The 14,800-nt window shown below is 38.4% G+C and overlaps 1 protein-coding gene across 1 annotated transcript in view; it reads right to left on the bottom strand.

The window, feature by feature from the left end:
- Positions 1 to 13,875, bottom strand: part of BATF2 (basic leucine zipper ATF-like transcription factor 2) — a 134,670-nt gene extending 120,795 nt beyond the window's left edge. Inside the window, exons 1-2 of the mRNA XM_044075779.1 lie at positions 13,419 to 13,875; positions 13,170 to 13,274 (exon numbers count right to left, since the gene is read on the bottom strand). Coding sequence (XP_043931714.1) covers positions 13,170 to 13,274; positions 13,419 to 13,484 — 171 coding nt within the window. The 5' untranslated portion in view covers positions 13,485 to 13,875. The remainder of the gene's footprint in view (positions 1 to 13,169; positions 13,275 to 13,418) is intronic.
- Positions 13,876 to 14,800: the final 925 nt, after the last annotated feature.

A 14,800-nucleotide genomic window follows, 5' to 3' on the forward strand; every position in this document is an offset into this window, starting at 1 on the left:
ATAGTCTGGGCAAGATGTATAGGAAAGGAACATATCATTGGTACAGTGACACAGTAGGTAAAGTTGCCATCTCACATCTCATTTCCCTGTCTGAGTTCATGGCTGTGGCTCCGCGTGTTTGGAGTCTGCATGTCCTTCCTGTCTCTGTGGAGGTTTTATTCAAATGCTCTTGTTTTCTCCAATGACCCAAAAAACATACCATAGGTGAATTGATGCTCTTCCAATTTGCCTGTGGAAACCATGTTATACTTGTGTGCATTTGCAAGTGTGTGTCTAAAAATAATATAGGTGAGTGCATTCATAAATCTCCTGGATAGTGAAAAAAATAAGGCATACAATGCAACACAGGGCATCTAGAACCACAGAACTTTTGTGTGCCATCATTCCTAGCTGTATATGTGGCTTAATAAGATCCCAGTTGTGGGCCCCACCTAGTCTAAAACTGACCCCACTCAGAAGTGGGCACAGGAATTTGTACAGTTTGGGTGGAAGCTGGGTATACGGTGGTCATTATTTCTTTAATTTTCCTCACAGTCAAACTTCAGAGCTGTGTGCAAAACATCAGTAGAGTTTGTGTCTTGGCTAGGGACAGTGTGGTCATTATTTCTTTAACTTTCTTCAAAACCACACCTCACAGGGGTATAGAGAATATCACTATAGCTTGTCTAGGGCCAGTGTACTGTGTAGGAACAAGCTGGAATGAAGTATTGCAACTGTTATTTATTTATTTTTTTTTACTTTCTTCACAATTGAAATCAAGTGTAAACAGGTGGATATCTTTTTGGGGGGGAGACATGATGTATTATGTACAGCTGGCAGCAACAGACTGCAATATGTTGTCATGCTCTGTCTGTTATTTCAGTTTCATCCTAGTTTAACTTCACAAGGAGACAGAGAACGTGTCTGTCTTTTGGGGTTAGGGTTGTGGAGGCATGCTGTGCAGATGTATGAAAGTAGCAACTTGAAATATATGACTATGCTCTTTTGTTTTTCTACTTTCACAATTTAACACAATAGGGGTACACTGAAAAGCACTATCTTTTTGTGGGGGGAAAGACAGTCATCTCAGATATGATTGATGTGCCCTCAAACATTTTATTCTCAGTTTATAGTTAACTAGTAAGTTTTGTGATAACTACTGTGTCATCATCACTGAATATTAAGCCTTGGGCATAATCTATTTCTTCATTGAAAGAAAAAAAATGTTCAGACCACCACTGGACCAAAGGTTGTGGGGAGAAAACTCTAAATGCACCACAGGCCATTTAGGACCCTATAGCTTTTGGGGGCTTAGCTGCCCCAGATTCCCAGATTTTATTTCCTGTACAGTTATAGTACAGTCTTGGCCAGACAGGTTGTGTTGCAAGAGTATAGGAAAAAAGTAACAAGACAAAGTGTGAGGGGAAAAAAAGTACTTGGATAGCAAGAGAAGGCAATTATGGGAAGAATAAAGGAGCACTGTGGTGCAGGCATGTAGCAAGCAAATTCCACTTTATACTCAAAAGCTGTTAGTGCTACCCCCTCCTTGGACGCTGATCACTTAAAAGTGGACATCTCTCAAAATGTTGCCCCCAAGCACTTAACAAATGTAAGAAACATTTTCAGCTGTTCCCCCTAAAATCATTAAATATATTGTTTTTAGATTAACAATATTGCATCTGTTGACTTCCAAGATGGCTGCACACTGAGTAACAGATTATTTCTAGCTCTCCCATTGTGAAACAGAAACTCAGCAAAGAAGGCCAGAAGACTAGTGTTTATGGGTTAATTTCAGTAACTGGTCATCAGTAAGTGCACTGCCTGGATGCCAGGAATAAAGAAATATGAAAGACCTGGAAAAATCAACTACAAAAAGTGAGAAAGAAACACTGACTGGGGAAAGTTCTGGTTCAGAAGAAAGCAATGCAATCTTCAGACATTACTTTCAATATTAAAAAAGGCAATGCAACCTTCAGACATTACTTCTGATAACCTACAGGAAGATATAAGACAGATGCATACAGACCTGGTTAAAATAAACAAAACACTGATGGAGTATATCAACACAAACAACAAAAGCCTGGAAAAATGGAAGAAGTTTTAAACAGATATTCAGATGAGATGCTAAATCTGCAAAAATCAGAAGTAGAAATGAAGAAAAGGCTGACTGAATATGAGACTGCTAAGGAAGAGATGTTTAAAAAAATGACAGAATTAGAGGACAGAGCATGCAGGGAAAACCTAAGATTTTCAGCTATACCAGAGAAGCTAGAAGGAACAGGTTGCATTAATTTTATGAAAGCACAGCAGGAGTCATTAGATGAAAGGGCACACAGTGTGTATGCTCCAAACCTGGCTATAAGAAAGCAACCTACACCTTTAATAGTAAAGATGCAATCCTACCAGCAGAAGGAGTTGATTCTGACAAAACTGTGGCAGAAGAACAAATTACTAAAAGTGGGAGACAGCAGAGTGTTTGTGGAGAATGATTACTCATACACCAGAAAGAACAGGAGCAAATTTATTCCACTATTCAGGGAATGTCGAGATGCAGGTGTGAGATTCAAACTGTTGTATCCAGCTGTCTCCAAGATATTCTCCCCCCAGAAGGACAAAATCATTTTTGATATACATTCCAAGGAGGAAATACAAAAGTTTGTCCAACAAAAAAGTAAGCTGTGAAACAGAAATAATTCTGCTGCTTGTTCCCCTGGTAATAAAGCCCACAGAGAGACTGTACATGTGAAATCTTTTCAATTTTTGCAACGGAAAATGTTGGACAGAAGGAAGGGAGCATGACAATAGACTAGAAGAATCAAGAGTACGTTGGAAATAAAGCAGAGACAGGATTTCAGAGATGAACAGTAATAAAACCAGTAACATAATATAGGATTACAATGCAATAATTATATTTGTGAAATATGACAAAACAAGAAAATCTGAAAATATTGGACTTTTTCAAAATGTGCTGGACTTGTGGGGGACTCTAAAGCATACGCCCTACTTTATGTCATTGTTGTTCTTCTTCTTTTGGCTTTTCCCGGTTAGGGGTCGCCACAGCGGAACTCCGGTCCGCTAATGATTGGCAGTAGATTTTTATGGTGCTGAGGTGCCAGCCTGACACCCAAACTTCAACGAAGGCACGCCCATTCATGCATGTCTTTCGAATGCCACTCAACCGCAGGGAGGACATGCAGACTCCACACAGAAGGCGCTCCAGCTGAGAATCGAACAGGAGAACCTCTTGCTGTGAGGCGACAACGCTACTGCTGCACCACCGCGGCTTGCCCTACTTTACGTCATTAATGTTCAGAAAAGTGCTTTGGGAAGGAAAAGAGGAGAGAGAACGTTACCTGTAAGTAGCAAGTTTTTCCTTCTTAAATAGTACCAATTTTGTGGCATGTAGTTTTCTTTACATGCAATAAAGTTTTTTTTAAGTTAGTTGTAACTGTAATAGGGATTATAAACACGTGCTGCTGTTCTCTCTTTTTTTTCTTTTCTCTAGTTCTTCTTGTTCAGTTTTAAGAAATGTAGTACTGTAATGTAAAAAAAATGCCTGGTTAATTTCTTTTTTCTTTTCTCTAGTTCTTCTTGTTCAGTTTTAAGAAATGTAGTACTGTAATGTAAAAAAAATGCCTGGTTAAAAACCATGATAAAAGAAAGATTACTGTGTGTTTTCTTGTTCTTGCATGGGGGAATGACTGGATTAAAACCTTAGATTGATTTACTAACAAGTTTTGAGAGAGAGCAAATAAATGAAAAAGTGCACTGAATATTGTGTCTTTTTTCTAGCAAATACACGTTTGCTCAGTAACAATTTTACAGCTGGTCTTCATATTTCCATGGAAACAATTTGATAAAGAGAACCTGGCTACAGTGTGGTGGAGAATGATTGGATGGGAAAAAAGAAAAGAGAAATTGGATAAGGAGATAATGTTCTCTGAAAGCATTTAGGGGTTTTCTCAATGTAGTTAATGTTCTCTGAAAACATTCAGGGATTTTCCAGCTGGGAGAGCTATAAAGATAAGACAAAAACCAATGAGCACTTAGTAAAAGCACATACTGCACCATGCATCTTAGCATGGATAACCTTTCTTTTAGGTTAACTCAAGTTTATGAGTGTGTGTCAGTTTGGGACTTTTGTTACTATTAGGAGAGTAAAACTTCAATATTTGAAGGTGTGCATAGTTGTGTGTGTTATTATTAATTTAATAGGTTTTAGGGGGTACTGGGGTGTTTTTTAAGGGCTTTCAATAAAACAAAAGTTTTATAAGCTGTGACATAGGCTCACATGGATATGACAAGAAACAATTGTATAAAAGTTTAACCTGCCAAACAGCATATGCATGTAACACAAAAGCTGGAACTAGACATTTAACAAAAAATGTGTTATACATAAAAGGTGGGCATAATAACATTTTAATACAATGATGCTTTCTTTAATGCCTTTAAATGTAAATGGCTTCAAACATAAACACAAACAAGAAAGAGTAGTGAACTATATTAAAACATGGAGAGTGTAAATAGCTAAGATATAGCAGACACACTTAGAAAGAACTGAACATGTGAATTTGATAAAGAAAGGTTTTCAGGAAGATTACTCAGCGGAATACCTGAGACAAAGAAAAAGAGGAGTATTTACATTAATTGCAAGAGGAGCACCAACAGTGACAGAAGAACATAAAAAAGATAATAATGGCAGATTTGTAGTGATAAGGGACTACTGGCAACAGAGGAGGATTACATTCCACCTAAAATTGCTATAATGGAGCTTAAGAAAATTCTGGGAGAAATAATCAGTTTTCAGTAAGGAATATTACTTGTACGTGGGGACTGGAATTTGAATTGCAACAGCGAAGATATGTCTGGGGGGCCCAGAAAAGAAAACATAACAAAGGAGGATAGATTTTTGAAAACAAATTATGAAAATATTTGGCATGGAAGATGTGAATTCAGTAATAGGAGTTTGCAGTGAATTTAGATATTATTCCCCAAGATATAAAAATTAGGCTAGGCTAGGCTAGACAAAATTTACATTTCACAGGAACACATGCATTTAATTGAAGGTCTTGATACCCAATAACTATTTCATATCATGTGCCAATAATATCTAAAATAAACGTACCGGTTAATGAAATAAAAATGAGACATTGGTGCATCCCCACCTATCTGTTGAAAAAAAGAGAAATTTAAGGAATTGGTAGTGGAGACTATTCATGAGCTGTTAGAGAGCAAAGAATTTTCTTCTGAAAATATAGCTAGGGAGTGGGATAAAATGATGGTGTTTAAAATATGGTGGAAATAAAAGAAAGGGAGCTATGGTTAAGAAGTAACAAGAATTATTTAGAGGGACTGACAAATGTTAAAAGTATTGCAGGATAGGGGGAATCTCACAGAACAAGAGAAGGCTCAACTGCAGAATGCTAGGCAGAAAATGAGGATTATCTTGATAATATACATAAAGTTAGAAATACTGCTGTTAAGCAATTGTTTTTTGATAATAAACACTAGAGCACAAAAACATTTAGCACTAACGACTCAGGCAACAGAAAGTAGAAAGGGCTGTCGTCAAACTTAGGGAGCCTATTAGAAGGAAGATAAGAGATCCTGTAAAGGTTTAAAAATATTTTGTAAATTCTATGAGAGTGTCTACAAAGCAGAGAAATATGAAAATCAAGAAAAGCTACAAATGGAAATGTTTATGGAAGAATTAAATACACCAGGGTTAGATGTAGAAGAGGCTCAATTACTAATGATTAGGATAGTAGGTGATGAAATAAAAATTGTTATGCATAAGCAATCTACAGGAAAGTCCCCAGGAATAGATGGTATTCCTGTGGAAGTTTAGAAGCTAGGAGGAAAAAATTATAAAGATCTGGAAGGTTTTGTTTAACAGTATCTTAAAAAGAGGAGAAGTACCACCATCCTGGATGAAAGCAGTGGTAGCTGTAACACCTGAAGAGGGTAATGATCAATCGGATCCAGCTTCATCCAGGCCCATTTCAATCCTAAACCATGATTATAAAGTGTTTATGCCCATAATGGCTAAAAGAATGGCATAAGTAATACCAAAACTGATAGATATGGCTCGGTGTGGTTTTATGGAGGGGAGCCAAACATTTGACAACAGAACACTGATGATCCACAAGGAAGAAGAATGTAAGAAAATACCAGTGGTTGTTGGTGGGTCTTGATGCAGAGAAAGCATTTGACAGAGTGAACTGGAACTTTATGATCAGGGCAATGGAAGCATTTGAATTTCTTGAAAAAAAGTATACAGTTGATTAGGAGGACATATGAGGGATTGGAGGTGAAACTTAAAGTGGGTGGAGTTCTCTCTGTAATTTCTGCTTGAGCAGAGGAACCAGGCAGGGGTGTTCTCTTTCCCCTTTACTACTTGCATTATATTTAGAACCATTGCCAAGAAAAGAAAGGACTCATAAAATTCAAGGATGTAATTGGTATGACATTCAAGAAAAGATGGCTTTATTTGCAGATGATATTATTTTATACCTGACAAAACTAGAAAAAGACATTACAGTGTTGTGGAACATTTTGAGACAGTTTCATATCTTTTTGAGGATACAAAATTAATGAAGCTAAAACAAACGCAATACCGGTAAATTGTGTACCCATACATGAACTGGTTCAGGCATACCCATATTTATGGGGACATGATAAAATGAAGTATTTAGGAGTATGGATTAAAAATTATACTAGTGTGGCAGCTACAGATATGGGGGTATAAATAAAAGATACTACAGAATCTGAGAAAATGGAAGTTTTGTTATATGGATATGGATAGTAAGATACAAGCAGTTAAACATCTGTAGTCCCTTTAGTCTTATACACAGGTCAGGCATATTTTTATCAACCAGATCAGAAATTGTGGGTAGCAGTTAATAAGGAGCTGAAGGACTTTATCTGGGAGGGGAAGAAGGCAAGAGTCAAGTGGGAGAAGCTGAATCTTACAGTAGAACAGGGTGGATTTGGATTACCCAATTCAAAGGGGTATTTCAGAGCTACACAGTTAAGACTCCTATACATAGCACAAGCAGAAAACTGTAATTCAAAGTGGAAAGGGATGATAATGAAACAGGGGGAAAGCTCAAGAAACAAGGAAAGACTGGGATTTTGGGTGCAGGCCTTTAAGGAGAATAAAAATAATCATACAGAATATTATATCCATAAAGTAGCAGAAAGTATTCTAAGAACTAAACCAACACAGGAATGGAAAAAGGAGATTTTACCAATAGGGATGACTGCAATTAGGAATACAGACAACAGGCAAGAGAGGCTGGAATTTATTAGGGAAAACTGGAAAGAAACCAAGGTATTGGGAGCAAGTAAGTAGAGATGGAAAGATGACAGAATCGGAAGGCAAGAATTTGTTTGGTCTGCAAGTTAGAGACTGCCTTCCCTACCAGGGATTGAGAGAGTAGAGGCAAAGAGAAAGAAATAGGGGGGTCCAGCACTGACAGAGTTTTTAAATAGAATCTAGAACAGAAGCTACCATTAAAAAAGGAATTAGTAGAGCATATAAAATATTGCATGATAACTGTAAAAAAATCAATCAGTGGAAGTTAGAAAGGATTGGGAAGAGAGACTAGATAAGCAATTCACAAAGAAACACCAAAAAGTTGCTCCAAGGCATCAACAGTCACTGATAAAACCAAAAGGAATCCTTGTAGAAATGCCCACACAATGCAGAAGTGCTTTTATCAATTTAATGGAACACAATAAATCCAACATTAACACAGTTAAACCCATATATATGTTTTCATTTCAAAAGACTTCATCAGATGCAGACTGGATAAAACAATGACATTATATAGTTCCCTCCCCATTCAAAAGTTCATTAATTATTTAAGTGGCTCAGGTCAATTAATTGTCCAATTAACTTTTTTCTTTGCATGATTAGCTAATTAATGAACTTTTGAATGGGGAGGGAACTATATAATTTCATTGTTTTATCCAGTCTGCATCTGATGAAGTCTTATAGGTTCATAGGTTGGTACTGGGCTATCTGCCCGAAGGCATATATTAGCCCAGCCACATTGTGCAGTATTCACCGCCCCTTTAGTAGTTCCCTAGACCCTTGTACTAGCAGCTAGTACCCTTGGCCCCTATCTAGTACTGCTGTTGGTGTGATCCCCAGTGTGAACTTTCTGTTACCCATCCACTCATCAAGGTTCCTCTTGAAGAGTGATAGTGAGGGGCTCTGTCTTATGTAGATCGGGACTCTGTTCCATAGTAAGGGAAGTCTCTGAGAAGGGAATCTATCCCTCCAGCATGTTCTATTCATTGTTGTGTTGAGGTTTATATCTTTAAAGCGTGTAGCTCGAGTAGATTTGGTTTTGCTAAGATGGAGCATGTTCAACAATTCTGGGTTGGACATGGCTCTGTACGTTAGACAGAGATCGCCTCTGAGAAAGCGGTATGCAACAGAGAACAGTCTTAGCTTTTTCAATCGTGCTGCATAGGGCAACTGTTTGAGGCCAGTAATCCTCTTGGTTAGGTACCTCTGTGGTCTCTCCAGCTGCTGGAGATGTCTAGCCAGGTACATTCCAATTGGTGCATTGTACTCAATAATGGGTCTGATGAGGGAAGAGTTGAGGGCCACCATTACATCCTTAGATCTTGATGCAAACCCTTTCGTGATCAGATGGGTCACATAGAAGGATTTTCTAACCACTTTGGCAACGGGGTTATCAAAGGAAAGCTGACTATCTACTTGGGTCCCTAGATCCCTTATTTCTTCTTCAGATTTCAGGGGATTACCTCCTATGTTGTAGTTTGCGGGTACTCTCTTTTTTCCAAAGGGGATTACTACGCATTTTTTTGCATTTAGCTTGAGACCATGGCTTTGACACCATGCATCAGTCTCATTTAGGCCCTTCTGGAGGATCTCCATGTTGGCCGGAGACTCTATTATAGCACCCAGTTTGCAGTCGTCTGCAAACGTAGCCAGCCACAGCCGTTCCATGCTTGCCTGTACTTCTGAAAAGTATATGCCAAACAGGAAGGGCCCCAGGACAGAGCCCTGAAACAAAAACGTATATATGTGTTTAACTGCATTACTGTTTGATTTATTGTGTTCTATTACACTGAATTCACAAAGAAACAATGGAAGGACAGAGGTATGTCCCTCAAAAATGCAACAAAATCTACAAGATTTAGGATTTTGCCTGGAAATGTTTACATAGATATTTTTAAACCCCAAGTAGACTCCAGAGAATTTTTATTCAGGCAGACAGCAAATCTTGGAGGTGTGAAGGGGAACAAACAGGTAACTGGGAACATATTTTCTGGGAGTGGGGTGAGTTGACACACTTCAAGGATTCCCTGCAGGATGCACTGTTGGAGATGTTGGGTAGGCAGAGTGGTCTGATGAGGGAGATGATTTTTCTGAGCTATGATACAGAATCGGAATTGCCTAGACATGGTAAGGCCTTGCCGTGTCTAATAATAGTGGCTGCCAAAAAAGCAATTACTAGAAAATGGAAGTCAAAGTCTAGACTAACTTTACTAGAAGTAATGAACATAATAACAGAGATAAAATAACTGGAACTGAGATCTTTAGAAAAGGGTAGGAAGAAACTACATAGGAAAAAATGGGAATTGTGTGAACAATGCATGCAAGGGAAGAATGAGGTTTAAAGGAGTACCGCACACACAGACTCAAAAACATGTTTAAAACATCATGGCATGATATTTCCTACACTTTAACAGCACTGGGATTATTTACAGGATTTTAAATATTTTTATATGTAATTCCAGACTCTGACCACCTGGAGGCTGGCATATTGACGTGGTTTGGATAAATCAGGTTGCCATCCAGTATCCCATAAAACATTGTTTGGCTCAAAAATGTTACATCATGCAGGCCTCCGTTTGCCTAAAGTTCCTGTCATTTCATAGATGTTGCATGCGTACAAAGTACTGAGTAAAATAGAACAGTGTAAGTAACATTCCCTGCTGCTGGATGACTACTTAAAACAGTAACAGTGCAAATGCCACAGAACACACTCAAAGTGCTGTTTACTGCTGCCTTTTTTTCTAATTTAGTTTAAATGGCACTAATTTGTGAGACAATGAATTCCAGTCCATTTACTTCTCCCCTCCCCCATAACACTTAGCTTCCCTAGCTGTCAAAGTCCTGAGGGTAATTTGACCTGGTAATTCCATTGTTTGGCAGATCTCAGCAGGGTGCTTGACTCATGTAATTTAATCTTTGCTCTAGCATTTCCTTTGTTAGAGGGGACATTTTTTTTTGCTGCACTATAGCCATGACCTTACTTGACTGCAATCACATCCAGTAAGGTCTTGCACCAAGGAGCTAAAGAATGAAACATTTATACTATTAACCAGTTTAGATCTTTATTGATTTAAGTGTTAAGGTATCACTTCATGCTTCCACCTTGTTAAAAATTGAGATTTACATGTGCAAAGTGTGTTGGTATGCAGTGTTTGCCTTCATATGTTTTTACTCCACTGGTTGGTTTGCAAAAAAAAATCTTCTGCAGTGTCCCTGGATTTGTCTTTGTACATAGAAACCACAATGCTGTATTTCCCCTTCCTTTTTCTTGTGTCCAGAAGTCACTTATAACAAAGTAAATTTTTTATTGATTTTTTTTTTAAATAAAGGATATCAAGGTTAACTTACCTTGAATCAGATAATGGATGCCACTGCAAAGAATCACTGTTGAAATATTTGTGCATGGACAAAATCCCTTACTAAATCTATTTGCCAGCCTCCAGTTCAAATGGTGTTATGGCTTTAATATACCGGCGTGTTTGCTCATGCCTTCCAAATATCTCCACCATTACATACCAGTTTTGCAGTGTAGTAACCACCCGACATGCCCATACACCTTTAGCCATCAATATGCAGCTACTCCTGTTCATGTGAGTATGTGAATTCATTTTCAGATTTAAGGTGTGGAAGCTGCACTGAATAATTCTAGGTGCTTGTTCAGGTTTCACATAGTGCTTGCTTAGAGCTACTCTCATGTTAAGCCACTATGAATATGTTGCACTGCCACCTCTGATACCAGGGTAATGTTTTAATCTTTCTATTCCCGCACTGCACACTAGCAGTATCTGGTGCAAATACAACTGAGAAGTATGCAAGCGATACACCACCTAAGCATCATTTGCCGTGCAGAATGTACAAGTATGCATACCAAATTTCTGTGTTTCCAAACATTGGTGTTACTACACTACTACTGAATAAAATGAACAGCACTCAGGCTGGGGGAAGGACAAGGGAGCCATGACATCACAGAATGGGTGGGTCTTATTATTTTAGTTAGAATCAGATGATGGCTGTGGTGATGTCACTTTGGGAGAGGGAACTGATTGAAAAAAAAAAAAAGTACCTGCACTGCCTGGCCTCGATGATGTCAGTAATTGGGCGACTCCAGCAAGCTTTATTCAAGCGTGAGATAATCATTTTGTAAGTGAAACCATCACAGTATGAGAAGGTAGGCCTCTGTTACAGAAGTAAGGGGAATTATAAAAATTGTAAATGCTTTATTGTTGCTGCTTTACAGATGATAATGTAAATACGGAGGAAAAGGGCCATGAAGTTGAGGAATACATTAGAGAAACCTGTTGTACTCCTTTAAAAGGCGGCAGGACTTAAATGATCTATGTAATGTTTGAGTGAGAAAGATTAGGTAGATTATAAGTGATATACAATGTTTGCAACTGGGAGTGTGTCAGTATGGTTTGGGATGCTAAATGCTTGCAACTAGGATTGTTGTCAGTGTGGTTTGTTTTCATTTATATAAATGTATGACTGCGTATATAGCAAGTGATGGTTTAATAAAGATGTTTGTTCAAAAAAGGCAGGAATTGAATAATTTATGTAATATTGCTTGGGTTATATGATATATAGCAATATATGTGAAGTATTATGTTCGTTATGTTAATATAGTTTGATTACTTTTATATGAATGTAAACCTGCCGATGTCACAAGTGATAATTCAATAAAGGTGTTTGAAGAAAAAAAAAAAAAACAATATTGCATCTGTTGTTGGACCGATTCATTTAGACAGTTGTGGACGTATGACCAGAAAAAAAGTCATACTGACTTGGATCTCAGAAGAAAAATGCACTCAACAGAATGCAAAAAGTATGCCTGGTTACACCCTTACTGTGGCATAGGCTAGGGAGAGAATGGGGGCGGTAGTGTCTTGGAAGAATTTGTCTTAGAAGAGTTTTCTAGAGATCCATATAGAAGGCATGTAAAAATGTGTGCTTCTGGTTGTAGCTTGCTGAACAGGGTGTGTTTTCATGATGCAGGGAATGTGACTCATTTGTCAGAAAATGGAAGGATGTAAAGATGGCAACCCTACCAAAAGCTGGACAGTTGGGAGTAAGAGTCCAGCGTCAAACCACTGCCACTCACCTGTGCCTGCCCACCATCTGTACAACCCCATTTTTAATCTTGCCTCATAAAATCCTTGGGTATAGGTTAATATCTGCCCTGTGAACACCCCTGGTGACACACTCATACATCAACAAACAGTAGATTCACAGTAGATTCCCACTGCTAGTGGTGTACATACTTTGCAGATCATACTGGAAAGCCCTGTCTTTTTTTCTGCAGTAGGGAAGTTATCCAGTTTGCAGTAATTAACATTTGGTTGTCAACGCACAGTATGGCTGTACTGTACACTGCTGTACAGTCGTCTGACCTATGCCTTTTTTTGGGAGGGGGGACCCGGGGGGGGGGGATGCACTACATACAGCTCCCATGTGCTAGTGCAATGGTGGTTTGACCTACCTTTTTTGGGTGGTGGGGGTGGGGCTGCACTACACACAGCTCCTGTGGGTATAATTTGTAAATTCCTGGCTTCAACGTTGAACGCGTAAAGTGCACGCACTCGTCCATAGCTGTCAACTAAAAAGACACAAATATATCAACATAATCAGGGACAATCGGGACACTTTTTTAAAATAATAGTACTGTTAACGTGAAGTGTTAACAGGATGTAATAATGCGAATTACTGTACATTTTCTGAAGTTAGTATATAACTTTTAATTCTTGTCAATATTTATTAAGTGTAATTTTCTACCATGTCTCCAAAACACTAGGAGGGGATTAAGAGGGCCAGATCTAAATTTGTGTCGAAATCAAGGATAGTTGAGAGGTATGCACACGTCCTTACAGACTCTTACCTTGTGAAGTTCATCTGCTCTTGCCGTCATCTTCTGTCTGCTTCGTTGTGCTGCTTCTCTGTTCTTTTCTCGTCTTTTCATCCGCCTGTCACCAGTAGTAGAATTCTGCACAACAAAATGCATCAAATTGTTACATACCAAGCAATCGCAAAGAATTATTTGCGCCTGCAGGGTATAAGAACAACAATTTATAATTGTATGTAATTGCATACCAATTCATACAATGTTGTGCAAATTGCTGGTGCTCACCTCTGAACTTTCTTGAGAATCGTCTGATGACTGCGTTGGACTCGAGTCCACAAACGTTTCGTCCATTTGGAAAATAATTTTTTGTTTGCTGCTTCACCGGGCACCTTTCTTTTATATTTTAGTGGCTGGTCTGAGCTAAATGAACAACGTATACATTGTTGAAACTGAAACGTGTAGTCTCTGCAGCAACTTATTCCAGTGACTACAGTAACTGAAAGGCAATATGCTGCTGTAGTTATCCTAGTTATTAAATGCCGGTCAGCCTGTAATGTTTGCTCTAGTCTGACAGCGTTGCCTGTCTTTTTAAGAAACGCTTGGTTTCGCTTTATTCGAAATGGGAGCTTTGCAAAGAAGTGGCTTGGCAAGCAAGAAATCACGTGCTAGGAAATGTACACTGTTGTCAACTACACCCACGTTATCTCAAAATATTATTGCCTGACGGCTTGTTTTAAACAGAACAGTTCTGCGTAGTAGCACTGCAACAAATATTTTGTACAGAAACACATAGTTTACAGCAGGCGCTTATGAATTCTGGATGTGGGGGGCGTGGAATTGTTTCTTGTAAACTTATTGGTTAAGAAAACCTTACCTCTCAGCTTCTAAAGCGCAAAACCCCCAAATCATGGACAATTGCAATAACAGTATATAATTAGGATTACCGCCTGTCCCCATTTTGATAGGACAATCTCTGTTTGGGGCACGTGTGTCCTGGGGTGCGGGGAAATGAAACATGCTCTGAGGTTTTAAGACAAAAATATTTCCCAAGTTTCCTCTTAACAGATGCATACACAATTACTTTGTATCTGAAAGTAATAGTATAGAAAACAATAAGAAACTGACTTCTTTTTCACAAGAGTGGGCTTTTATTTTCTCAAAAAAGTGAAATCTGGGTCTTTGCACTGGCTATATGTTTCAGATGTCTTGCAAAATTTCTCATTCCTGTAAAATATGTCCCACTTTCCACATTTGAAAAGGTGGCAACTCTATGTATGATATACAAGAGATTAGGAAGAAAATAGGGAATTTGTGTCTGAGTAAAAATATATTAGGATGTAAAACAGCAAAAATCAGGTATCAGAGCGAAACACAGCTGGTAAGTTTTAAAACACATCCAAAGGCAGCAACTCCATCCAGTGTAAGTCTTTTATTGAAACAAACAGATAAATCCAGTAAGCGCTTTCACCCAACAGGGTTACATCAGACCATTTTTATGAAGATAATTTCTATTTACTGTTTCTAATATTCATCACAATAACTGAATTTTGAAGTGATGAATAAACTGAAACTGAGTGTCAGAAGCAGGAGCGTCCTTAGGTCAACTGGTGCCCTAGGTAAAAGGGCACCACGGTGTCCCCCACCACACCACCTATCATGGTCTACCT

Source organism: Protopterus annectens, chromosome 6.part1 (genome assembly GCF_019279795.1).
Source record: "Protopterus annectens isolate FY-2018-M chromosome 6.part1, PAN1.0, whole genome shotgun sequence".
In the NCBI taxonomy this organism is placed as follows: domain Eukaryota; kingdom Metazoa; phylum Chordata; order Ceratodontiformes; family Protopteridae; genus Protopterus; species Protopterus annectens.